General features: G+C 42.1%; 1 protein-coding gene across 1 annotated transcript in view; it reads left to right on the forward strand.

Moving 5' to 3' along the window:
- LACC1 (laccase domain containing 1) overlaps positions 1–27,329 on the forward strand; it is a 50,084-nt gene that overhangs the window by 6,324 nt on the left and 16,431 nt on the right. The window contains exons 2-4 of the mRNA XM_077483210.1: positions 7,862–8,460; positions 21,672–21,853; positions 25,832–25,997. Coding sequence (XP_077339336.1) covers positions 7,869–8,460; positions 21,672–21,853; positions 25,832–25,997 — 940 coding nt within the window. The 5' untranslated portion in view covers positions 7,862–7,868. The remainder of the gene's footprint in view (positions 1–7,861; positions 8,461–21,671; positions 21,854–25,831; positions 25,998–27,329) is intronic.

Here is a 27,329-nt window from a genome sequence, read left to right on the forward strand (position 1 = left end):
ACTGAGCCGATCTCCGTGTCCTCACTATACATACAGTATAATGTAATCTTACAGATTACATTGCTGTATGTAATTATTTCACATCAGTTTTATATAATAAAAACTGTTCTTTATGCCTGGAAACTGGAGATTGTCCATAGCAACCAAAACTGTCCCTTTACATCAAAAATGATTTTAGACCAGCTAGAAAACAGCGATAATAAATTGTAATCACTCGCAGAATTGAGCGATAGCGATTTGTGGGGAGATCCGTCATCAAATATTGAAAAGTAATGACAGTGACAATTCTGCAACTTAGCAAATTTCAGTGTTTTTGATTTGATTACATTATTGAATCATTTTTATTAGTGTTATATTATTATTTGGTACAATTATTTATAATTATTTATTATATTATAATTTATGATTTCATTTTTCAAACTTTATTGCTAAGTTATTGCTAAGAATTACAGGACTACAATATAAAACACCAAATTTTCATGCAAAATAATTGTACCACTTTTGGCACCTAAAATCCGAAATAATCGTACCGCCAGGGAAGTTAATAGTGGTGCTAAGCCTATTTAATCACTTTTGTTTATTCAAAATAATAATAAAAAGCAAATAATAATTCGTTTATACCTGCTGCAATGCCCAAGCATGCATTGTATGTGTCTGTTGGGGTATTGCCCTATTATCTTGGTGTAGCCTGGTTTGCAGTAGTTACAAATGTTTTTTTCCTGTTTAGAAGCTTTGCCTTTTACCTGTGGCACAAGGAGGGTTAAATGTATTGCTTACAGTGACCATTGTGGGACAGACTATGAATAATTCTTGGCTATGGAGTGTCTTCAACCCTGGGAGCGGGCATTTTGGGTGAGCTAATATATGATACATATCAGCGGCGGTTCGTCCATTAAGGGGGTATGGACGCTGCCCCCCCCCCTGCAGCCACCCCCCACTATGACTAATAGATAGATCCATGCATTAATTGAATCTATCCATGGCCGCCGGCGCCACCCTCTATTCAGGCATTCGGCCCCTTTTTGAACGCCGGATGCCTGAATTACAATGGAGGTGGTGTATTTTTGAAGCACCCTATTAGAGCCTATGGCTCTAATAGGCTTCAAAAAAGGTGGACTCGTGGCGCAGAGCATTGCATTAGGAGTCCACCCTGCCAATCAGGTGCATAGGTCTGTTGCATGGGTTGCATGCTTGTCCATCTTTGTGTCCATGCGGACTCTTTCAGCCAACTTGGATTCCCCTCAATTGTTGTGACCATTTCCCCATGTCTTTTCAATGAACCCTATATGGAAGTACCTTTAAGCCTAAATACTATATAGCTCATTATGTAAAATAACATGTTTTTTATGTAGTATTGTACAAATACTATGTAACTATATCTATGTTGCAGATAAAGTCACCTAAGTATAAATTATCCGTGATGAAGGAAAATATGTACCAATACATTTTCCGAAACATGTTGGGATGTGTGCTATACATCTTCATGGACTGACCTCAGCCTGACTCTGGCAGTGCCTGGATTATTAGCTTTGGGTTAGATATATATGTCTATGTATTAATTGGGTTCATGGGTGTACTTTTTGTATATTTTAATGTGATTGTTTATGACTACAAAATTTATCAGATACTGTGTACTCAATACAAGTGGCACATGGTTGCCTTTTATTTACTTCATTACCTTAATTTCTGCCTTAAAAGTCCAAGGGGGTGGCCCCTATTGCACTTGTTGCATGCTCCTTTTTTCTAAGATCTCATGCACACTGGAAATTTTTACAGCTGCTGTTTTTGGCTTCAGGCATTTTTCTGCAGCCAGTAAACTCCCCAGCATGTTATTCTATGTGTCCATGTACACATAGGCTGTTATCAGAAGATTTTGACAGAGGCATTTTCTGGCTGGAACCCCCCACCCCCCCAGAACTAGTAGAACTACTGGGTTTTGAGAGGAGTTTTTCAGCTGTAAAAACTCTGGATATTTTTTAAAAATGCTGAAAAACACGGCTATTCTGCGTTAATCAGCGTCTTTGAGCCATTCACTTTTGTGGGAGTATAATTTTGTTTACAAAAGCTAAAAAACGCTATAGCTAAAAAATGCTGAAAAACGCTACTGCAAAAACGCCGAAAAATTCATTCTACATCTAATGCTATTGCCTTTTTTATGACATGCAGTGTTCATGTCATAAAAAAATTTACATAGATAACTAGTTTTACCTGCTGGTGCTGTCCACCCTATAAATATAAATATATATATATATATATATATATATATAAATCTATACAGAGCTAGTGGATGTTAGAGACCTTGCGCTTCTCCACCCTCCATTATGCTCAATAGGGTTTAGGTCTGGAGCTATGCTTGGCTAGTCCATCAAATTTACCCTCTGCTACTTTAGCAAGGCAGTGGTCTTTTTGGAGGTGTGTTTTGGGTCGTTATCATGTTGGAATACTGCCCTGCCGCCCAGTCTTCGAAGGGAGGGGATCGTGATCTGCTTCAGTATGTCACAGTACATGTTGGCATTCATGGCTCCCTCAATGAACTGTAGCTTCCCAGTGCCGGCAGCACTCATGCAGCCCCAGGCCATGACACTCCCACCACCATGCTTGACTGTAGGCAGGACACACTTGTCTTTGTACACCTCACCTGGTTGCTGCTACACAGGCTTGACACCATCTGAACCAAATAAGTTTATCTTGGTCTCATCAGACCACAGAACATGGTTTCATTAATCCATGTCCTTAGTCTGCTTGTCTTCAGAAAACTGTTTGCGGGCTTTCTTGTGCATCATCTTTAGAAGAGACTTCCTTCTGAGACGACAGCCACGCAGACTAAGTTAATGCAGTGTGTGGCGTCTGGTTTGAGCACTCACTGGCTGACCCCCCACCCCTTTAACCTCTGCAGCAATGCTGGCAGCACTCATACATCTATTTCCCAAAGACAACCTCTGGATATGATGCTGAGCATGTGCTCTCAACTTCTTTGGTCGACCATGGCGAGGCCTGTTCTGAGTAGAATCTGTCCTGTTAAACCGCTGTATGGTCTTGACCACCATGCTGCAGCTCAGTTTCAGGGTCTTGGCAATCTCCTTATAGCTTAGGCCATCTTTATGTAGAGTAACAATAATTTTTTTCAGATCCTCAGAGAGTTCTTTACCATGAGGTGCCATGTTGAACTTCCAGTGACCAGTATGAGAGAGTGAGAGCGATAACACCAAATTTAACACACCTGCTCCCCATTCACACCTGAGACCTTGTAAAACTAATGAGTCACATGACACTGGGGAGGGAAATGGCTAATTGGGCCCAATTTATAAATTTTCACTTAGGGGTGTACTCACTTTTGTTGCCAGCGGTTTAAACATTAATGGCTGTGTGTTGAGTTATTTTGAGGGGAAGGAAAATTTAAACTTTTATACAAGCTGTACGCTCACTACTTTACATTGTATCAAAGTGTAATTTCTTCAGTGTTGTCACATGAAAAGATAGTATAACATATTTACAAAAATGTGAGGGGTGTACTTACTTTTGCGAGATACTGTATATATTTAACCCTGTAATACGGCACAACCGCACTGCAAGCGCGTGCATTGCACATGTTTGAGGAGCTACCCTATTGAACTCAATGAGTGAGTTTTACAGGCAGTGTCACTTGTCAAACTCTGCACCCCAAGTTAAACATTCCACTGTCACGCCTTGTGTACAGCCCTGTCCGACTGTATTGTGGGTGGAAAACTGCTGCTCAGTTTCCCTTTTTACTGTCACCCATCTGAAAGAGCCCAAAGTGTCCAGAAGCTTTGTATTAGTGCACAGTTGTGATGCCCTCTAAAGATCAATCAATGGAGGAAGTGCTATATTGCTTTAATGCTGCCTGATTTAACTCTTAAAAACTAGCTTGCATTTCATGTGATTGTGGGACAGCCCTATTCAGTGGAATGGGTTGTGTTTGGTTGCCAGGGGATTTTGCCATGCTTCGATGCCAAGTATCTCAGCTGCAGCACGGGTACATGCCCATTCACTGCCTTTGCAGCATTTGCCTATGCGTTACCCCCCTCCTAACCCTTGCACACTGTGCGTTAGATAGTCTGGACCCCTGCACTCTAAAAGTTACCCACTCCTGACCCCTGCATTCTGTACATTATATACACCTGATAACTGTACTCTGTATGTTTAAACCACTCCCACTGCTAATGTCATTTTGCAACACCTAGATTTTTCAACACACGAACGCTGCCTGCAGGCTGGGGGTGGTGGTTGGAATCAGGCCCTGCCCCTGTCAGGATGAGGGCCCAGTCAGGTAGGCTGTACAGAGCCCCATGTTTTCTAATGGCTGCTCTGTAAGCAATACACTGGTTATTTCATTGCCAGTAGAATCTTTGGAACACAGATCTAAGCACGCTGCATGCTAACCTTCTTGTATTAATTTGAAAGTTACCGTATATACTCGAGTATAAGCCGAGATTTTCAGCCTCTTTTTTGAGGCTGAAAGTGCCCCCCTCGGCTTATACTCGAGTCATCGCTGTCTGCCCGCTCGATCAGCGTGTCGAGCAGACAGACAGCGGCCATTCTATCATTCAAAAGCCGCGCCTCCGGCTCCGCCTTCGCCTGTGATAGGCGGAACACTGAATTTCCCAGCAGCCTGTGTTCCGCCTATCACGGACATCGTATCATCCTCGTACTACGGACGAGGATGATACGATGTCCGTGATAGGCGGAACACAGGCTGCTGGGAAATTCAGTGTTCCGCCTATCACAGGCGAAGGCGGAGGCTTTTGAATTTTACAATGGGCGCCGACGAAGAGGGCACGGGACGGAGGCAAGGCAAGGCACGGCACGGGACGGGACGGGACGGAGGCAAGGCAAGGCACGACACGGGACGGAGGCAAGGCATGGCGGCAAGGCACGGCACGGGACGGAGGCAAGGAGGCAAGGCACGGGACGGAGGCTCGGGACAAAGGCTCGGGACACAGGTAGGCTGGACACACACACACACACACACACACACACACACACACGGATGGATGGAGACACACACACACAGGGATGGATGGATGGAGACACACACACACAGGGATGGATGGATGGATGGATGGAGACACACACACACAGGGATAGATGGATGGATGGATGGACACACACACACACAGGGATGGATGGACGGACACACAGGGATGGACGGACACACAGGGATGGACGGACACACAGGGATGGACGGACACACAGGGATGGACGGACACACACACAGGGATGGACAGGCATGTCTCACCCTCGGCTTATACACGAGTCAATAAGTTTGCCAGTTTTTTTGGGGGTAAATTGGGGGCCTCGGCTTATATTCGGGTCGGCCTATACTCGAGTATATACGGTAAGCCAGTTTACTCTGTGTAAAACTGTATTTCATGTCAGATAAAACTCAAGACAATATCTTATTATAAAAATAATATTTATAGAAATAATAATTTTTTTTAGGTAAGTACGTGTCGTCATCAGGCATACTTGTTTTTTTTCATTGTCATAAATTTACACATAAACATGCTATAGACCAGTCGCTTTCAACCCTCAGGTTCCTCCAGCTATTGCTAGGGGTTCCATATGCATTATCTGATTGACCTATTCGATAGTGCCTGCAAAGTTGCAAAACCAATGCCATCAGGAAGACACCAAAGATATTTTAGCTGTCTGTAAGGGTGGCAATCTGACCACCACTCTAAGTGCTGAATTCTTCTTACTGACCACCATCATAGGGGCATTTTTTCCTATGTACTCCTGATGACTTGGCTTTAGTAACGATTCCACCAAGACCCAAAAATGATAATGGGGTAAAAAGGTTTGAATAGGCTGCTATAGACAATGAAGAATGTAAATAATGCTGCTTTATTAGCTCAGATTATATATATGTGTGTGTGTGTGTGTATATATATATATATATATAACAAGTTACCTCTGCCTAGCCTAACCACTCATAGTTGTGATGTGCTGAAAAGCAGAAGTATTCCCATTTCCTTTTGTTTTGAGACTGTAAAAGGAAGAAAATCTCTTCAGAAATAGCACTGGGGTATGTTGTATGGTTTGTTTTTAAAGAAAATGTGCTTCATGTAAATATTCACTTGCTTCTCGTATGCAAAAATCCTTTCCAAAAGTAGATAGGATTTCTGGGTAAATTATTTGTGTGTCTGGCAAGCCTAGAATTTACAATCTGAACATGTTAAAGGTTTTCCTTTGTAGAGTATCTTAGTGTGCTTATATGGCAACTCTAGATGGAATTTTTGGAAGTCTGAGTCTGCGTCTGAAATTATAACTCGTAATATTTTCTTCACGTATACTTCCCTTTTTTCTGTTCAAATGCTTTGTTTCTTTTGACAATAATATATAGAGGAACCAAGGAGATGATAGCTTTGTTCTTCCCCATGATTTTATGGTTTTCGGGAACAACTGTAGCGTTAATTTTTAAGAGCCCATGAATATTGCCATGTAACCTTTTCATCTAGGTACTTCCTTTTTTCATAAATGTCTAGTTTTTTCCCCCCTCTGTATAAAGAACACTTGTCTACTGATCTACCTTGTTTTCAACAGGACAAATTGGACATTCAGTTGGTAGCAAATGTTAGTTTTTTTATTATGAAATAAAAATTGGTACAAAATAATAATGATAATAAAAAAAAGAATTGACCCACCACAAAAAAAACAAACAAAAACCCCCCACAAAATGATCTTACTCTTGTACTCGTAGCCAGGCCAAGAAGCAATAGTGTGCATTTTTTTAGTTTTTTATTTTAATCCTACTTAAAGTGTCACTAAACCCACATCATAAAAAAAAAAAAAAACTATCAATAAATTGTGTATTACATGTCATTCACACTCAGTCACTATGAGATTCGTTTTCTGTATGCTACAAAAACCTGGTTGATCCTGCTGCTCTCTATCTCCACCTTCTGTTAATTTCCCCAATTCAGCTAGGGATTTTGCAGCTGTGGTGGCAACTCTGCACATGCTCAGTTTTCAGTGAGTTTCTATACTGAACATTTCCTCCCTATCACAGAGCAGCCCATATGTCTACAGTCACACATATAGGTGTATAAACAGTGATAAATGACAGCCAACTTCCTCCCTCCTGCTCCATCCCCTCTAACCAGACAACACAATGGGAGTAGGATATTACATGTAGATTGATGGAGGCTTCTCCCCTTGTTATGCTAAGACACAGGCTGGAGTGTCACACAAAACCATATGACAAAAATCACATTATTCTCTATGATGCCTGTTCACATCAATGCAACACAATATGGCATGTTTTTGGAAAGGTACCAGTGCTACTTTGTTGCTGCACAATGGAGGTCATTGCTAACCTGAACATGCCACATTTCTGGCTACCATACTGATCCAATGTAGCCATTATTTTCTGAATAACTGACCAAGGAAACATTATGCTCACATCTTTCTGACTTTGCTTTTTTTTGCAACTTATTTAGAAAATATTGACGGCAGAGATAATGAGGCAGCTAGCATTTTCAGAAGATAAGCAATGGCTGCATCCATATTTTTCTCAGCACAGGGTTCCTTTAGACTCTGTCCTAAAAAGAAATGACTGGAATAGATAATGTCCAATCTTTCTTGGTTAGTTCCATTTGAGACCAAATCTTTTCAGAATGTACGATGTGCAAGAGCTATTCTTTACTCTGCATTGGATGCATCTTTATTCACATGTTGTCATACAGTGAAATTACTGTTGATGATAAGTTCCTATATATGTTCTATGGCTGACCGTGTCCTTGAAATATTCATAGCTTTGGCTGAGCTAGAACATAACTGCATTGTCATTTTATTGCATTATGTTACCATAGTTAACAATGCCATCTCTGTCATGTTCCAGGTCCATAATGGTTGAAGAAAGCAGCAATGAAGAGGTAGTACTGATAGACCTCTTTGACTCAGGCTATCACATAGACATTGACAAACATAAAGCTTTGAACCACGTATGGACAATCATCAAAAAACGATATAGCACAAATGTTCCATTTACCTTCTTTATGTGCTACCAGAAACCTTCTTGTGAGGGCAGTAATCCAAATGTATTATCGGAGGCCACAGAAGAACGTTTTGATTACTTGAAAAATGGATACAAGGTGGTGAAAGACTCCAGCATGGCTGCAATACTTTATTCCATTAAACAAGAAATTGATGCACTGGACATAAATAAGATTTTCCTCATTCTGCCTCAGGAAAGGAGGATACAAATGGATATTTATGTAGAAAATGTGTTTACTCCTGTCTATGAATTCATGTTAGAATCTTTTAAAATGCACTGTGAAAAGGATAACATTACGCCCCCATGTAATGCCAAACAAACCAGCAATGGCATTTCTGATGAGGACTATAAAGTGATTGCAAGGAAGGACATGCAGACATATTTTCAAAGCTTGCCTGCTCTGAAAGGGGATCTAGTCATTCTTAAGTCACAGCTTATTCCAGGTAAATATTGTCTGATTTTAAATGAGATCTAGATGTACAGTATTAAGGTGTATAGTCTCTATGAGTGGATATGATTCCAGTGCCAAGTATTTAGATCTTCCCCTTAAGACCAAGGATCTTATTCTCATCCTTCCTAACTCCGTGGCCAGCTTAAGTTTAGTAAAAAAATTGAAAAAAAAAATCAGAATTTACATTACTTACAATGAATCTGATGTGTCCCTGGCTCCTGTATTAGTAGAAGTCTTCTCTTCCCTCTCCGCCATAAATTTCTGGTGCAGTGGTGCTTAAAAGAGCCAACAGACCTCATCAAGAGTGGAGTCTGAAAAAAACTGGAGAGTGCAAAATATGGTGCAGCTCTGCATGGAGACCAATCAGCTTCCAGGGTTTTTTTTTTGTCAAAACTTAATTGAACAAGCTGAATTTAGAAGCCGATTGGCTACCATGCAAAGCTATACCAGATTTTGCACGTTCCAGTTTTAGCAAATCAACCCCTATGAATATATTTTCTGCCCATTTTCTCCATTCATAGACACTTCCATGAATGAAATGTGATCTAAGACTCAAGGAGGTGGGTGGACCTTTCATTCTCCCACCATTCATAGGTCACGTTCTATTCATTTAAGTACCTGTCACAGGTTCATTGGCTCTACTAACCCCAATAGAGGGGTGGGGAATCAGCGGAAGAAGATTTCAACTTTTTTTTTTTATTGACCAAACTTAGACTTTAATACCAAACTAACAGTAGTAGATGTCATAGTTGCATAAGGTACACTAAAACTAGGGATAGAGAGGATAAAAAAGACAGCTTGTCCACTGCTCCCCAGTACACCTGGAACTAAAGAGAAGGAAAAACAATTATATTCTTCTAGCAGCTTTGTCCTCTGTGTACAGGCTCAAGCCACAACCTGGTGTGTGTTTGGTTCTGTGCCCTGCCCCTGGCAATAGCCTGTGTAAAGATTAGTGTTCCAAGTGTAATAATTAACAAGGTGAAGTAAACCGTCTTCCATGAGTCATGGCGTGTCATGCTATTTACATTAAGGAAATACACTTATGTCTGTTTGCTATAATAGCATAGGGAACCTTACAGGAATTTTATTAAGAATAGAATCACCTGGTTGCATAAGGTTTCATTTCCCATAATTATACCCAGAATCACAGCCAGGGGAGTTGGCAGTGCTAATTTTTCTGTAATGCATTCGAACATACAGTATGTTGCATAACTTCATAACCACAATTTGGCTTCAGAGTCATTGCTATTTCTGTAACACTTGATTGGCCAAAAATTTGTGATTTATAAGCATGCTTAAGCAAGATTTGATTAGCAGCAGTGGGAGCCAATAGCTGCGCTGCTATCAATCTGCTATCAATCTATCCAGTCAGGACACTAAACATTGGCCGTAGCTGGTGTGCTCATTCTCGTTGCGGGAATTACAGGGCTCAGGTAAGTAAAAGGGGGACCTGGGGGGGGCTGCTGCATGACAGGAGGTTTTTCACCTGAATGCATAGAATGCCTTCAGGTGAAAAACTTTGAGGGTTTACAGCCCGTTTAAGGGATGTCACTCAAAACTATTTAAAAATGTTGCATGTTTATAAGATTTGATTTTGGAATGAACGACTTTCCTGAGCAAAAACCACATTCAGGCCGGGTTCACATTGCTGCGATGCGGGAACGCCGCGAATCCGCGGCGTTTTCCCGCATCGCACGACTCCCGCCGGCAGTTCACACTGCCCTATGCGGACGGCTGGGGGTGTCAATGTTATGTTAATGACACCCCCAGATCCGTCGGCATATCGCAGTGCGATCTGCCGACTCGCACAGGAATCGGATCGCATGGTGTGAACCCCCATGCGATCCGATTCCGTTGCGGACCCAAAAAAGGGTCCTGTGCGAGTTTGCTGCGGGACCGCTGCGAGTTCAGCCATACTATCTGTATGGCTGAACTCGCAGCACTACGGAGATCGGATGTGATTTGCTGTGCGAATCACATCCGGTTCTCCCCCCGCAGCGGTGTGAACCCTGCCTCATTATTATGCCGCGTAAACACGATCGGATTTTCGGATGGGAAATGTTGGATGTGAGCTTGTTGGCGGTAAGTCCGACCGTGTGTACGCTCCATCGGACGTTTGTTGTCAGATTTTCCGCCAACAAATGTTGGCTAGCATGTTCTCAAATTTTCCGCAAACAAATGTGTGTAGTCGGATTTTCCGATCGTGTGTACACAAGTCTGTCAGACAAAAGTCCAAAGTACAAACACGCATGCTCGGAATAGCGGTCAGTCTTGTAAACGAACATTTGTAATGGAGAATTAACATTCGTGGCGCGGCAAATTATGAAATCGCCAAATGCAGTGCACATTTCTCTTCTTTAATGGGATAATAATGAAGCTGCTTTGCTGGTGATACTGATGGAGTTATTGCAAACAAATTTTTAAAGATTTTTTTTTTTTCTAGTGATATCAAGAATAATATTATGTTTTGTTTTTATTTGTGCAAGTTATCACAACACCATTATCCCGTAATTTTTAAGATCAAAGATACAACTATGTTGGTGTCCCTTGTCAATTTTATTTTTTTATTTTTATTTTTTTTAAATGTAACTGCCTACTCCCAAACTGTCATTTGAAGTAAAACACATAGCCAAGTATTATTCTACACAATTTTTTTATTGTGCATTAAAAAAACAACAAAAAAAAATAGACATGTTATCTGCCAATAGAACTTAACTAAAAAGTACATTCTATCCATCCAAATATATATAAAATATACTATATCAATTCATTATTCAACCCAAAAAATAATGTCAAAGCAATAACACCAAGGCCAATAATAAATAACACGTTATTTATTCCGATTCTGCAACATGTCTGGTTGACAAACGGCCATTCAGAATTGAACTGAAAAGCATGACATGAAAAGCGATAAATGAAAAACGGGAAAAGAAAAGCGTGAATCAATACTCACCAGACTTCTACTTATATGAACAGAAGGAGCCCAAAGGGTGGCGCTAGAGAGCTGAAAAACCACATAGTACGTCTAGTACATCACTACGTTCCTAATTGTTGGCCAACAATTGTGTGACCGTGTGTACGCAAGACAAGTTTGAGCCAATACCCTCTGGACAAAATTCCACGGTTTTGTTGTCGGAAAGTCCGATCGTGTGTACAATGCTTTAGAAATTCATTTGTTCAAGAAAAAAATTTCCATTCTGCTCCTTTCTTGTAAATTCTGTTGAAAACTCCCATTGACGTGACCCCCACCCCCCCTAACATTTGGAACGTCAATCAATTGTTCTGAAATTCTACTAGTGTATGGCCAGGTTTAGTCTGTGAAGGTTCTCATTTATCCAGGTCACAGTATAGCTAGTAGTAGTCGGTCACATTTTACTGGACTTGTTCTAAAATATATAAAATGTTTTCTACTCATCCAAGTAAATTCTTCAGTTCTAATGAGCGTGGAAATATTTTCAACATTACAGAACAAGTTTACTTAAAAGTGACTAACTACTAGATTCCTTCTTCGATTACTTTCTAGGTTGCAGTTTAAAGACTATTCAGTAAATTATTACTTTCTGCAGAAGAGCCTAGTCTACAGAATGTGCAAATTGTGATCCCCTTGAAATCAGATTCAGTTCAACCCATAATATCTACCTTGCAGGTGATTTACCTCTATTGTTGTATGGCAGTTCACGAATAGTTACACTAACTAAAGAAGAGTATACGTTTGCAGGTTTTTTTATTTCTTTTCATTCAACCAGTGTGTTGAGCAAAAAAAATTAAAACTGACAGATCCCTGCATCCAGACAAGCAATGTGGATGCAGGGATCTCCCCTGCTGTGCTATTGTATTCTGACAGCATGGGATCCCCCCCACCTACTTGTCAGAAAACACTGATCAGCCATTGGTTGCATGTGCTAATTGAATGCAAGTTTTCCAGCAGGACTGTTTGACAGAAGTCGGTAGTTAGACCGGCTTCTGATAAACAGAGAGTACACATGGACCGAAGTTCAGCTGGTTCCTTCTGAACCTGCTGATTTTCAATACATGTGTACTGTGTACCCAGCTAAAGTGCTTATACTTTACATCATCCAGTTCAATCTTCATCTTCAGTGGAATTTAAGAAATAGTATAACTTTTTCTGTGGACAACATACTGTTTATTTGATATTTATGCCTCCAAATCCCTAAAAAAAACTATGCAAAGGTTTAAATTAATCCTCAGTGGGCATGACTAAATTTACCATTAAAGCTTAACTAAAGGCAAAACTTTTTTTCTCTTTTTTTTTTTTAGTTTTGAATAGTGGAGAACGATTAGAACCGTGCCAGGTTTATTATTGCTGTCTGTATTTTCTCTATAGGGAGATTCACCCTCTCTGTTTGTCCGATTTACCATTATCATCAAAATGCAAAGTAAAAGAACACCCTCAAATTTTGGGTTGACACCAAAACAGTAACAGAGGGGAAAGGTTCCAATGGGGACACTAGTTCTGGTCACACACCAGGATTCCCTCACTTTGGAGGGATTTCCTCAGCCTGTTTTGGCTTTGGGACAGGAAGTGAAGGTAAATCTTCCTAATAGAACACAGATGGCAAAGAAATGACAGGGGTTATAACTAGAGTTGAGCGGACACCTGGATGTTCGGGTTCAACACGTTCGGCCGAACTTCGGAAAAAAGTTTGGGTTCGGGACCGAACTTGACCCCGAATCTGAACCCCATTGAAGTCAATGGGGACCCGAACTTTTGAGGCCTAAAATGGCTCTAAAAAAGTAATGGAAAGGGGTAGAGGCTGCAAATGAAAACAAAATGTTGTTAAGAGCATGACAAGTGCACTGCAAACTGTGGATAGGGAAATAACTTAAAATAACATAAAATAAAAAATAAAATAAATAATATGCTGGAGGCCCCCTTCTCAGAAGAAGAGGTACAGGAAGTGATTAAGAACCTCAGGAACTCAACGGCACGATGCCACACATATGGTAGGAATTCCCCAGAATACGTCCTTTCTAATATTCAATTTAATGGATAAGCTAGTGGGAAAATAAAATACTTTGAAATTAAAAATTTTTTCAATTATAATCTTGACCTAGGAGGATGAGGTCCATATGGAGTAGGAGGTTGAGGTGGCGGTGTAGGTGGAAGCGGCGGTGGAGGAGGACGAGGTAGGCAACACTGGTTCAAAAATATAACAATGGCTGGGTAAGGCCGGTGATGTGTCGAATTCTGTCCCCCATCGGATAGTGTCCACCCTGTACTGCTCTTGCTTAGTACATAGGTCAAGGGGATTTCGAAAATCTCTAAAGACGAACGGCGCTGAGCGGTGAGTCCAGGTTCAAGCCACACCACCCAAGGTTCAAGCCGAGCAAAGCGAGGCCGTGTCCGAAGCGTGGCGAGCTAAGTGAGGCGAGCGAAGCGAGCCCGCGAGGGGCCCTGTTACTATGTGCTACCATATGTCCACTTGGATGGTGGGGCTTGAACCTGCACTCACAGCGCAGGCGCCGTTCATCTTCCGAGATTTTCGGAATCTCCTTGTCCTCGGGCCGGACACTATCCGATGTTCGGACAGTTTTTGTCAGAACACCGGTATACATGTCTATTCTGCACAAGGTATGGACAAGGGATCCATGCCTGGTTCATTTTAATGAACGTAAGCTTGTCCACATTGCCTCTGGACAAGCGGCTGCGCTAAATACACATTCAGATAATACACTGGCTGCAGGGCAGGCCAGCACCTCCAAGGCATAAAGGGCAAGCTCAGGCCATGTGCCCAATTTGGAGACCCAGAAGTTGAAGGGGGCAGACCCATCATTCAGTACGTGTAAGCGTGTGCACACATACTGCTCCACCATGTTGGTGAAATGCTGCCTCCTGCTAAGACGTTCCATCTCAGCTGGTGGTGCTAGTTCTTGTGACGTGCTGCAAAGCTTTTCCACATTTCGGCCATGCTAACCCTGCCTTCTGAGGTGCTGGCGTTGGCGACCTCTTCCTCCTCCACCTTCGCCTTGTGCTTCCACCGTACCCCTGCTGTCAGGTGGGAATGCCAACAGCAGCGCGTCTACCAGCGTGTGCTTGTACTCGCGCATCTTACGATCACGCTCCAGTGAGGGAATTAAGGATGGTACGTTGTCCTTGTAACGGGGATCCAGCAGGGTGGCCACCCAGTAATCAGCACCAGTTAGAATGCGGGAAACTTGGCGGTCATTGCGGAGACACTGCAGCATGTAATCGCTCATGTGTGCCAGGCTGCCCAGAGGCAATGAAAAGCTGTCCTCTGTGGGAGGTGTATCGTCTGTGTTCTCTGATTCCCCTGCAGCCACGAACCAGTGATGGCCATGAGCTGGTCTGGGTGCCACCCTGCTGTGAACATGGTTCCTCCTCCTCCACCTCCTCATCCTACACCTCGTCATGCTCCAGAACTGTGCTTTTGCTGCCGGACAATTGTGTACCTGGCATTTGTTGGTGCAATAACCCACCCTCATAGCCACTTGTGAATGACTGCCTTGAAAGCCTTGGCAATGATCCCTCTTCCTCCTCCTCTTCCTCCTCCTGTGCCACATCCTCTTCCATCATCGCCCAAAGCGTTTTTTCAATGACGCATAGAACTGGGATAGTAACGCTGAGAACTGCGTCATCGGCAATGGCCATGTTGGTGGAGTACTGGAAACAGCGCAACACAGGTGTTGCATGGAGGCCCAGTTATTGGTGGTGAAGTGGTGCTGTTCTGCAGAGCGACTCACGTGTGCGTGCTGCAGCTGAAACTCCACTATCGTCTGCTGCTGCTCGAACAGTCTGGCCAGCATGTGCAAGGTGGAGTTCCAACTTGTGGGCACGTCACATATGAGGCAGTGAGCGCGAAGGCCGAATTTACACTGCAGCGCTGACAGACGAGTAGCAGCAGGGTGAGAACGCCGAAAGTGCACTTTCTGCAGCAGCTCTGGCCTATGGGGGTTATTTTTAAGGAACCTCTGGACCACCAAGTTCAGCACATGCGCCAGGCAAGGGATGTGCGTCAAACCGGCTAGGCCCAGAGCTGCTATGAGATTTTGCCCATTATCGCACACCACCAGGCTGGACTTGAGGCTCACTGCCACCAACCACTCATTGGTCTGTTGTTTCATTTCCCTCCGCAACTCCCCCAAACAGGAACATTTTAAAACTGCCTGCTGTCGTTTACCCCTGGCTGTGCTGAAGTTGGTGGTGAAGGTGTTACGCTGACCGGATGAGGAGGTGGTAGAGGATGAGGAAGCCCTGCAATCCTCGGTGGTGGAAGGACATGTGCCAAACTGCTATCCGCCTCAGGCCCAGCCGCCACTGCATTTACCCAGTGTGCTGTTAGGGAGATATAACATCCCTGACTGTGCTTACTGGTCCATGCATCTGTAGTTAGGTGGACCTTGCCACAGATGGCGTTGCGCAGTGCACACCTGATTTTGTCCCCCACTTGGTTGTGCAGGGAAGGGATGGCTCACTTGGAAAAGTAGTGGTGGCTGGGCACGACGTACTGTGGGACAGCCCATGCCATCAGGCTTTTAAAACTCCGCGTCTCCACCAGACGGAATGACAGCATTTCAAAGGCGAGGAATTTTGAAATGCTGGCATTCAGGGCCAGGGATCACGTGTGACTGGGGGGGTACTTGCTCTTCCGCTCCAGTGTTTGGGAGATAGAGAGCTGAACGCTTCCATGGGACATTGTGGAGATGGTTGGTGACCCAGGTGGTAGTGTTGCTGGAAGATCCTCTGCTTGCGGGTTGGCAGGTGCCACTCTCACTACAGAGGTGGATGAAGAGGCCAAGACTGCAGCAGAAGAGGAAACAGGAGGAGCCAGAGACCTTTCTTGGTTTTTGAGGTGTCTACTCCACTGCAGCTCGTGCTTTGCACTTAGATGCCTGGTCGTGCAGGTTGTGCTCAGGTTGAGAATGTTTATGGCTCGCTTCAGGCTCTAAATTGCACAGCGTGCAAACCACTCGTGTCTTGTCATCAGAACATTGCTTGAAGAACTGCCACACTAGGGAATTTTGGACCTTGCTTTGGTGTGCTCGGCCCCTTGCTGTGTTGGGCTGCTGGGCAATAGCAGGCATATTGTCTAGGGGATGGACGCTCAGCTTTTGCACCCTGCACCCTCTTCTGCTGTGCTGGTGGCTCTGTGCGACCACGCCTCTTCCTCCGAACTACACAGGTCACCTGCATGACGTTGATTCCATGTGGGGTCCAGGACCTCATCGTCCTCCACATCATCTTCCACCCAGTCTTCACCCCTGCCCTCCTTGTCGGTCTGCACAATTGCGAAAGCAGCAGCAGTTGGCACCTGTGTTTTGTCATCATCCGAGACGTGCTGCGATGGTCCTCCCATGTACTCATCTTCAAACATAAGTGGTTAAGCATCGGTGAACACAGTTTCTTCCACTTCTGTGGCAGGGCTAGGTGGATGGCCCTGGGAAACCCTGCTAACAGAGTCATCAAAAAGCAGAAGAGACTGCTGCATGATTTGGGGTTCAGACTGCTTGGCTGATTTGCAAGGGGGTGATGTGAAAGACTGATGGACATCGGCTGCAGGTGCCAACACTGATCTTTCATCAGGAGACTGGGTGGGAGACAATGTCAAGGAACAGGAGGCACTGTCAGCAACCCAATCTACTATCGCCTGTACTTGTCCTGGCCTCAACATTCGTACAGCCGCATTAGGCCCGACCAAATACCGCTGCAGGCTCTGTCGCCTACTCGCACCTGAGCAAGGTGTTTCACTTGTGCATGTAGCTGGCACAGATCGACCACGTCCTCTCCCTGCAACAGGAGCTCCACCAGCAGCGCCACGTCCCTACTTTGATGTTCTCCTCATATTTTCCAAATTTAGGATCTTGCCCTAAATGGGTGTTTTTGCAATAGCAGAATACACCCAGAGTATGTAAACGTGTATCTTAGAGCTACAAAAATGGCGAAAATGCTATTAAAAAAAATGTTTTTGCCCTAGATTTTTTTTTATTTGAATAGCACAATAGAAGACAACTTTTTAAATTGTGTAACACACACCTCCACATATGCAGAAAACACTGCAAAATATATATATTTTTTGCCCTAAATGGGTGTTTTTGGAAGAGCAGAATACACCCACAGTATGTACAGGGTGTATGTCACAGTAACATATGCAGTGCTGGTGCACTGAGCTTGCAGATACAAGTTATATTTTCTCTGGCACTGGGCTCATGGCAGTGTAAAAAGACTGTGCACTGCAACCCAACCAGGTAAATCTGTGTAGATCGCTGAGTTATTTGAATAGATTTATGAATCTGGACTCCTACATAATTCTCTCTCCCTCAAAGCAGCAATAGGAACCTTGCCCTACACTGTCTAGCTTTTCTCTCAGTGCAGTGTAAAAAGCTTTTAGAATCAGGACTCCTATGTTATTCTCTCCCTCACAGCATCAGCAGCCAGGAACCTTTCCCTACACTGTCTAAAGCAGAGTGACGTGCTGTGTGCCTCTAGCGTAAATAGAGGCTGGGTCACATGCTGCACTGGCCAATCACAGCCATGCCATTAGTAGGCATGGCTGTGATGGCTTCTAAGGGCACACTAGTTAAACGAATGTTGATTGGCTGCTGCAGGGCTTTTTAAAATGCGCCATTACGTTGCCGAACACCGGACCCGAACATGAACATACAGTTGATTGTTCGGGTTCGGGACGCAAAAAGCCAAAAGTCCGGTACAAACCCAAACTTTACAGTTCGGGTTCGCTCAGCCCTAGTTATAACACTCTCTCTTACTCTATTCAAAATGACAAAAATAGTTTGCATTTAGTTATCTTTTGAGAGCTGTAGGGTTATGTAACTTTATACATGACTGTATTGAACAGTATATAAATAGTTTATGCAGTACAGCATACAGTATATAAGTACATCAGTAAAAACACAGCCATTTCACATTAGCGTATTTTGCCATTGTCACAATATTCCAAGCCAGTTTAGAACCAATAAATCTATAAATTGTTATCTGTACAACAGTTATCCTAAAGAGGGTCATTACTTTGGGTGCCAAAGGTTGTTCACCATACCTTAATAGCTCTGAACTATGAAAAATAGTTATACTCTTAGGAGCTGGTCATAAATATATTGTGTGGGTGTCCTGTATTTAATGGTTTTATCATCTATTGGTCTAAAACAATGCCAGCATCATAATTAATGAGGTGTTAGACGTATCTACTAGAAAATAGTATTAATAGTAGTAGTAGTTAATGTTGTTATTGTCATTTTTGCCTGTAACAGTACTGTCTCAGATATATTAACCTTTATTTCCTCCTTTTCAGAATTATCTAATTTCCTATCTTCTTTTGACCTTGCTTCCTTTTTCAGATTGTACTTCCTGGCATTTATTTTATTTGGCAATTATATCACTTTCATATAAGTTCTCTGAAAATGAAAACCTGTATTCCAGTACAGTTGCAATGCAGTACAGTTTAAAGTTGCATTTTTGTATTTGTCCTGTAGATGGTGCTGTTCAGCTGTAAATGATAGTCAAACACTTGAGTACCTTTTTTAGAACGCAGATACCAGCAGTCTATATGCTTCCTAAGCAGAAATGGCTGAACAGGTTATGTTATGTTTCCCAACTCTGGTGTAATACGAGCAGCCGCTTTCTCCCAATAAATTCTATCTCCAGTAAAAGCTGCTATCTTTTCTGTCTGTTAGTATTGGGAAAACTCAAAAAGCCAGGGGAAGGAGAAAAAAAAAACAATAGTGCATAGAGCATTGGTCTCCAAACTGTGGCCCTGGGGCCGGATGCGGCCCTTTGCTTGCCTTTATCCGGGCCTTGAGGCAATTATTCCTGCCACTGACACCGATCATGGGGCATAATTCCTGCCACTGACACCAACAATGGGGCGCTATCCCTTCCACTGACCTCAACTATTTCTCCCCCTAATATAAAAGATTGGCCATTGTTTACTCCCACTGGGCACAGTTCGGCCCCCCCTAACATCTGAAGGACAGTAAACTGGCCCTTTCTTAAAGCGGAGATCCGCCTAATTTTAATTTTTTATTTTTTTAAGTCAGCAGCTACAAATGCTGCAACTGCTGACTTTTAAAATATGGACACTTACCTGTCCAGGGTACCCGCGATGTTGGCACCCAAAGCCGACCCATCCCTTGGCTCTTGAGTGGAGGCGCCGCCATCTTCAGTAAGGGAATCAGGAATTGCGGCTTTACTTCCTGGTTCCCTATTGCGCATGCGCGACTCGTGCTGTGTGATCCCACTGGTCCCTGCTGTCTTCTGGGACCTGTGTGTCTCTCAGAAGACAGCAGGGGGGATGGAGAAGGTGCCGGAAGTGGCATAGATACCCGCAGGTGGCTCGGCAATCTATGCCCAGAAGTGGGAGAAAAATACCTGTATTAGACAGGTATCGCCCCCCCCCCCCCCCCCCCCCCCGAAAGGTGCGAAATGTGACACTGGAGGGGAGGGAGATTCCAAAAAGCGGAAGTTCCATTTTTGGGTGGAACTCTGCTTTAAGAAAGCTGGAAGACCCCTGGCTTAGAGCATTCTTTTACACAACATACATGTCTGCAAAAAACATGTGCTATGTTCTTTTGTACTTAAAGTGTTTGTAAACGATCACCTTGTAAAACAAACCATTCAGTAAAAGAGAAATGGAAAGGAACGCCAGGGATTTCAAACAAAGGAAGCAATGCAAAGAGAACAGGATACCTTCTCATAAAAGGACATGGTACAGCAGGTACACATCAGGAATTTGAAGTGCTGGGGTAACAAACTCTTTAATATAAATATGTAATGAAAGGCTTATTACAAATGTGTTCAATCTTGAAATGACAGATATCTGAAAACAAATATTTGATCTTGAAAGTAAAAAAATCCAGTGCACCATGTGCAATCAGGTTGGGTAGTCGGGTACCGAAAGAGGTTAAACTTCCAACATATAAATGTGTGATCTAAAATCACTTCTAATGAGCACACAGCAAAGACCCCATATCTTTGACGACTTATGTGGTTTCTAGTAATCTACCTTCCAGGCAGAGCTAACTAAAAATGACTTTGGTACCATCATTAACAATAAGATCTTGTTCTGAGCCCATGTTTTAGTTCACTTGCTGTTTTTGAGACGTGCTTTGCTGTTAAACATTGATATAAGGTTGGGGAGAGGACAGGAACGGCACGAGAAGGAGTTCACCTGCTTAGGAAGAGACGCACATCACCCCCATACCTGTCCGCTATTTAATATATAATTTATCGCTGGCAATAGAGTGGTGCACTAGACGCACTTGATAAATGTGATTACCCTGAAATAGGGTGTGTTTACTTTGTTCAATAAAATGTTTTATCTTGATTACACTATAAAGCTCTTCTTATTTTTGTATAATAAGGAGGTATTCCACTGAGGAGTCCGGGATGCAGGTTTTCCCTTTTGATCCCAGAGGAGGTTCAAATGCGTGTTTAGACTGAGCTTAAATGCAAAGTCGCATGCTCTAAGGTGAGCGTTCACTACCTAGGGCAGTGATGGCGAACCTTGGCACCCCAGATGTTTTGGAACTGCATTTCCCATGATGCTCTGGCACTCTGCAGTGTACTGGAGCATCATGGGAAATGTAGTTCCAAAACATCTGGGGTGCCAAGGTTCGCCATCACTGACCTAGGGGATCACTGAACGGAGGACACCTTGGCACATTTGATCACCTACCAAGTTGTTTTGGATTGCATGGACTACTCAGCGCATTTATTATAGGCACAGCAGGACACATTGTCTGCACACGAGCACTTTGATATTTGTTATTTGATCTTTCACTATATTCTCTATGGACATTTTACATATTTTAGGTTATTTCACATGAGCACTATATATTTATTGTGCATCTTCACTCCCTTGATTTTTATACTGTCACTTCACTTATTGATCATTATTTGTGTGTTTATGCTATTTATGTATGCATTTGGTACTCATATTATTGGGTGTGTATTGCATATTATTTAGCACAGCTCTATTTTCATATTTATTAATTATATTCTGATTTTAGCTGCTGTATTATATATTTATTAATTACCTTTTATTTTTGATTTACACAATGAAATGCTCATCACATTTATAGCGGGCGTATATATTTACTCGTTGGCGATAGCTAGTAAAAAAAATGAACATTATCCTAAGTCTACATTTTAGATCTTTTTACCAATTATTGTCTTATATGTCACATAATTGCTTGCAACTCTTTCTTTTACAGAAGAGACCTTTCTTCATGGCTTTACGACAAGATGTGGTGGTATAACCCCCATTTCGACTCTTTGTGGATTAAATCTTTTTTGCAGTCCCAAGAGGAAAGATCCAAAAGCAGTTGTTGAAGAGAACTTTTGTCGCCTGGGAAAAGCTGCAGGATTTGATCCTCAAACTTATGTTCCCATAAAGGTAAGCTACATTGTCACAATAGTTTGCTAAAGGCAAATGGGAAGTTCACTTTGCAATAGAATGTTATTTTAGTCTAGTAAATGGGGAGCAGCTCTGCTAACTACCGGCAGCCAATCAGGTGCAAGCAAAAATCCTTTTTTTCCTGGCATGTGATTAGGTATTCTTTGCAAAGTGAATTCATTACATTCACCAAGTGAAATTGCCTTGCAAATGTATCTGTCTTTGGTAAATCAAACCCATTGGGGTTGATTTACTAAAGGCAACTCCACTTTGCACTGCAAGTGCACTTGGAGGTGCAGTCGCTTTAGATCTGAGGGGAAGATCTGAAATGAGGGGAAGCTCTGCTGATTTTATCATGCGATCATGTACAAGCAAAAATGCTGTTTTATTTATTTTCCTTGCATGTCCCCCTCAGATCTACAGCGACTGCACTTTCAAGTGCGCTTGTAGTGCAAAGTGGATTTGCCTTTAGTAAATAAACGCCATTGTGTCTTAGGAAGCCTGTCATATGAGAACCACAGGGTCTACCACTGTTGATCTATGCTTCTGAAAATGACAATACCTGGCTGTCACGCTGAACCTCAATACTGAGCTTCAATACTTTCGGGTATGACCTAAAACAAGTATGGAGATAAGGACATTTGCCATTTTTTTTTCATGATCTGCATCCTTGTTCTAGGTCAGTAATTCAAAAAAGTCTTGAAACCAGGGGGTCACTATAACAAAAAAAATCAGAAACCATAGCCCTCATATTTTGACAGCTTAAAGACAAGCTGCATTCACTATCCACTTGCTGACCGTAATATGTATATATACGTTTACCGGGGATTTCTCTTGTTCCATTACCCCCCTCCCCCCCTTACCTGGCGCTTGCCAGTGTTTCTTGGGCTAAATGTTTTTACTGGCGCTCCCAAGAAACGATCTGACGATGCCGCTTGTTGGACAGAGACAAACAGAGACCAGATCGCCTCTATGGCTTTGGATGACCAGAGCGACATCATGATGTCACTTCTGGTTTAGGGCGGATGTAATTTATTTATGCAAAACATCACTTTTTTTTTGATCTTTTGCTTTTAAAGGTAAAGGAGAGATGTGGGGTCTTTTTGACCCCAGATCTCTCCATAAAGAGGATCTGTCATCCTTTTTTCTATTACAAGGGATGCCGGGCAGAAGCCAATGCATCCATAAGTTGCACACGCATATATAAACAGTGTTCGCACCACACATGTGAGGTATCGCCACAAATGATAGAGTGAGAGCCGTAATTCTAGTGCTAGACCTGTAACTCTAAACAGGTATCCTGTAAAAATGTTTAAAGTGTTGCCTATGGAGATTTTTAAGTACGGTTGTTTGTTGCCATTCCACGAGCATGCGCAATTTTAAAGCGTGACATTTTGAGTATCTATTTACATGGCGTAACATTATCTTTCATATTTTACAAAAAAATTGTGGTAAACGTCGTGTTTTTATTTTTTTATTTACTAAAGTGTATTTAAAAAAAAAATCAGAAAAACCAGTGCGCAAATACCATGTAACATGAAGAATTGCATTAATCACCATTTTATTCCCATATATAATGTTTGAGGTTTATAAAAGAAAAATGTATAGAAAAAAGAAAATACTGATTTAAACTTGTAAACAAGAAGTGCCAGAAAAGGTTAGGTTTTCAAGTGGCTATACAGTATAATAGAAATATTTTATACCAATCATTAGATAATAAGCTTGCATTATCACTGCACAGAAAGATTTTCTACAAAATTACCATGTCATTTCTAGAGGTCTTTCCTATTATATTCACAATCAGTGTAATCCAGTAGTTCCATTAATAAACTGGACAGACATCAGGCAGCATATTGATCTTAGATGAATATCCCTACTGTGAACCAGTGTATTTTTTTTTTTTAAAGTACTGCCTGCTTATAGAAAAGTAGAATAGGAAGAAAAGGAAGTGTCAATACAATTAATCCAAATCTAGCTATCACTTTTCAAATAAAGCTTTTTTTTTAAAAAAAGGAAGAATCTGCATGGTTTGATCCTACATTGTGTATTGTTGTTTGTGTGCTTGCACCATACTGTACAAATGTGATCGGTGAGTGTATCCTCTTTTTATAATGCCACATCCAAAAATTGGTGAATACCCCTAGGCGGACTTTATAGGCACTTATATTGAGAGAAATATAGAAAAATATATGTTTGTAACAGACGATATTTATGTAACAGAGTAAATTTAAAAACATTTTCACATAAACAGAAACATGGAATGTATACAAATCTGTGTCCAGAAACTCCATAATCCAAGCATAATGCCCAGTATTGTCCTTCACCCTTACTGAGCGTTATGCTTGGATTATTATTTATTCTGTTACATAAATATTGTCTGTTACAAACATATATTTTTCTATATTTCTCTCAATATACAAGTGCCTATAAAGTCCGCCTAGGGGTAGTCCCCTTGTTTCTTGCACCACACTGTAGCCCCCCACTAGGTCAGAATGTGCAAAGGGTACATGGTACGCATGTACCCTGTAAAAAATCGGACAAATATTTTACCCGTGTAGAAATATAGAAAGCAGGTTACAGCAATAAACACAGCCCTTTATCTGTATACTTCCAAGTGTATCTAAACACAAAAACAAAAATGTAATATTAGAGCTTACCAGTCCTTGGATGCGGTGACTGCATTAGTTTTCCTATTTCAGGCTTTATTTTTCTTTTTTTCACCTGGTGATTCTGCCAGTAAACACTTCCTGTCTTGTGATAATGCCCATTCACCCTTCTGTATCAGGATAGCAGAAACAAGAACCCTACCCCTCTCCTGTTGTCCATAACATAGAAGGGTTTGGTTTGTAGTCCTCAGTGATAGCTAAGAACCAATGCTGATAATGGTCATCATAGGCAGAGAACCCAGAAAGTTATCAGCTCACAAGATTTCTAGCAAGATGATTGAAGTAAACAAGAGACAACACTGTTAGAGCTTACACTTTAACCTCCCTGGCGGTATGATTAATTCCGATTTTTGGTGCTGAGAGCAGTAAAATTATTTTGCATGGGAATTTGCCGTTTTATATTGTAGGTCTGTAATTCTTAGGAATAACTCACTTAAATCTGTCCTAACCAGAGTCTAGCAGACAACCCGAGTATGATAAAATTTTAAAAACAAAATCATAAATTAAAATATAATAAATAACTATAAAGAATTATACCAAATAATAATATAATAATAAACAATATGCAATAATGTAATCAAATCAAAAAACACTGAAATTTGTTCAGTTGCAGAATTGTTACTGTCATTACTTTTCAGTGTTTGATGACAGATCTCCCCACAAATCGCTATCGCTCAATTCTGCAAGTGATTTTTATTTATTATCGCTGTTTTCTAGCTGGTCTAAAACCACTTTTGATGTAAAGGGACAGTTTTGGTTGCTATGGTTGCTATGGGCAATCTCCAGTTTCCAGGCAGAAAGAACAGTTTTTATAATATAAAACTACATGCAGGACACCTGGCAGAACACTACGGACAAAAGGGATGTGAAATAATTACATACAGCAATGTAATCTGTAAGATTACATTATACTGTATGTAATGTGTGTGTTTCACTTTTTGAATTCGGCGACGTGCTCCGTCCCCGTGCGTAGCAACGCTCGCAAAGAATGGAGCCTGGCTCCATGATAGATCGAGCGGAGGACGAGCCGCTCACACCGCGGGGGACATTGCTGGATCCAGGTGATAAGGTAAGCATACTCATCCTGGATCCAACTATGGCTCAGGGTTACCACTAATGGTACTGAATTTTCACCCTGAGCCAGACTCGGGAATACCGCAGAGGGGTTAATAAATTAGACCAATTAATTTTTGTAAATACTAGAAGTTGTACAATGTAACACAAAATAAACACCAGATTCAGGGTCAAGGTAGGAAGGTCAGGACAGGAAAAACAAAATTACAGTTGTGTAAAAGTACATTTTTTCTTGTAGGTTGACCATGCAGAGATTGTGAAAATACTTGGAAAAACAGAACCAGAAAGATATGATGGAATAGTGACCAACCAGAAAGGAGTGACAATCGCTGCCCCTGGTGCAGACTGTATTCCAATCCTTTTCTGTGATCCAGTAAAAAAAGCTTGTGGAGCGGCCCACTCAGGTAACAACACCACTAATCCTTTTTTTTTTTTTATTCAAAATAAAAGGACATCAATCAATAAATGTGCCTTAGGCCCCTTCCACATGGGACAGGCTCCATCGAAGTCCGCCTGCTCAGTGGGAAATCTGTCCACTGATCCATGCTGAGCAGGTGGATGGCTGGTCTATGTCCGTTTCGCTATGCAGAGCAGACACAGCCCACTCTCCTTTACGGGCACTTGGATGTAAACGGACTGCCTGTCTGTGTACACCCAACTGCCATTTGTTCTGTTGGATTCTGTCTTTTAGCGAATAGGATTGGATTGGATGTTAACGGATGCCAAAGGACACATGCCCATTGACACCGACCACTCCATAGAGAAGACTGCAGGGTCTGATCGGGTCCGCCTAAAAAACTGACAGACAGACCCGATCTGTCCGCTAGTGTGAAAGGAGCCTTACTTTCAAAGAATATTTTAAAAATCAATGTATTTCTCCAACTTGGTAAAAACATATCCATTATCATTATCCTTCTTCTTAGCTGTCATATACACCCTGTTGTACATGCATGTCTATGAGCCCATTTTACATTACGTAACACACAAATTCATCTGATTTCATCATTGAAACAGGTTGTGGCCAACCATGGCCTTGGGAAAAATCAAATGCATTTCTAACATAGTCCACTTTTTTAGAGAATATTTGTCATTCTCAACTGGACTATATTTTAATAAATACCATAAAGTTAGACCCAATCCACCAAAAAAGTGCAAGGATGCCAGTTCCTCCAGGAATATAAGGATGTGATCTTCCATGGGTATTGGGTTGCATCCAGAGGCAGTGTTTAGCCGCCTCTGAACACAGCCAGCTATATACACTTGCCATTGGCTCCCACTGATATCGCTCACAGCCAGTGAGGAGGGAGAATGGGCGGGGCCCGAGCCCCCCTCTGTGTGTCTATGGGCACATAGGGCTGGCACCGGAGCAAGTCTGCATGTATGTACCCATAGCAAGCTGCTTGCTGCGCGCCAGGAGAACAGGTGCGGGACTCAAAAAGAGAAGGATTGGGCAGGTAAGTATAACATGTTTTGCTAGTTTAAAAAAAAACAAAAAACAGTTTACAATCCCTTTAAATAGCCACGTTAGACTATAGGTGACCCCTTAAAGAGACATATCAAACCAAAGAAACAATACCAGCAAATCAAATCACAATGTCTAGCTAGACTAGACTGAATAATTAACCCCCGTTAAAAAAAAAAAACAATATATGAAAGGGAAAGCTGATTGTGGGGAACAGCAATGGTGTATACCGGATAGTTGCATGTGAGTACAGGCTGTTGCTGAGGGAGAAGGA

Source organism: Lithobates pipiens, unplaced genomic scaffold (genome assembly GCF_037356315.1).
Source record: "Lithobates pipiens isolate NorthernLeopardFrog02 unplaced genomic scaffold, aLitPip1_a1.2 Scaffold_16, whole genome shotgun sequence".
NCBI lineage: Eukaryota > Metazoa > Chordata > Amphibia > Anura > Ranidae > Lithobates > Lithobates pipiens.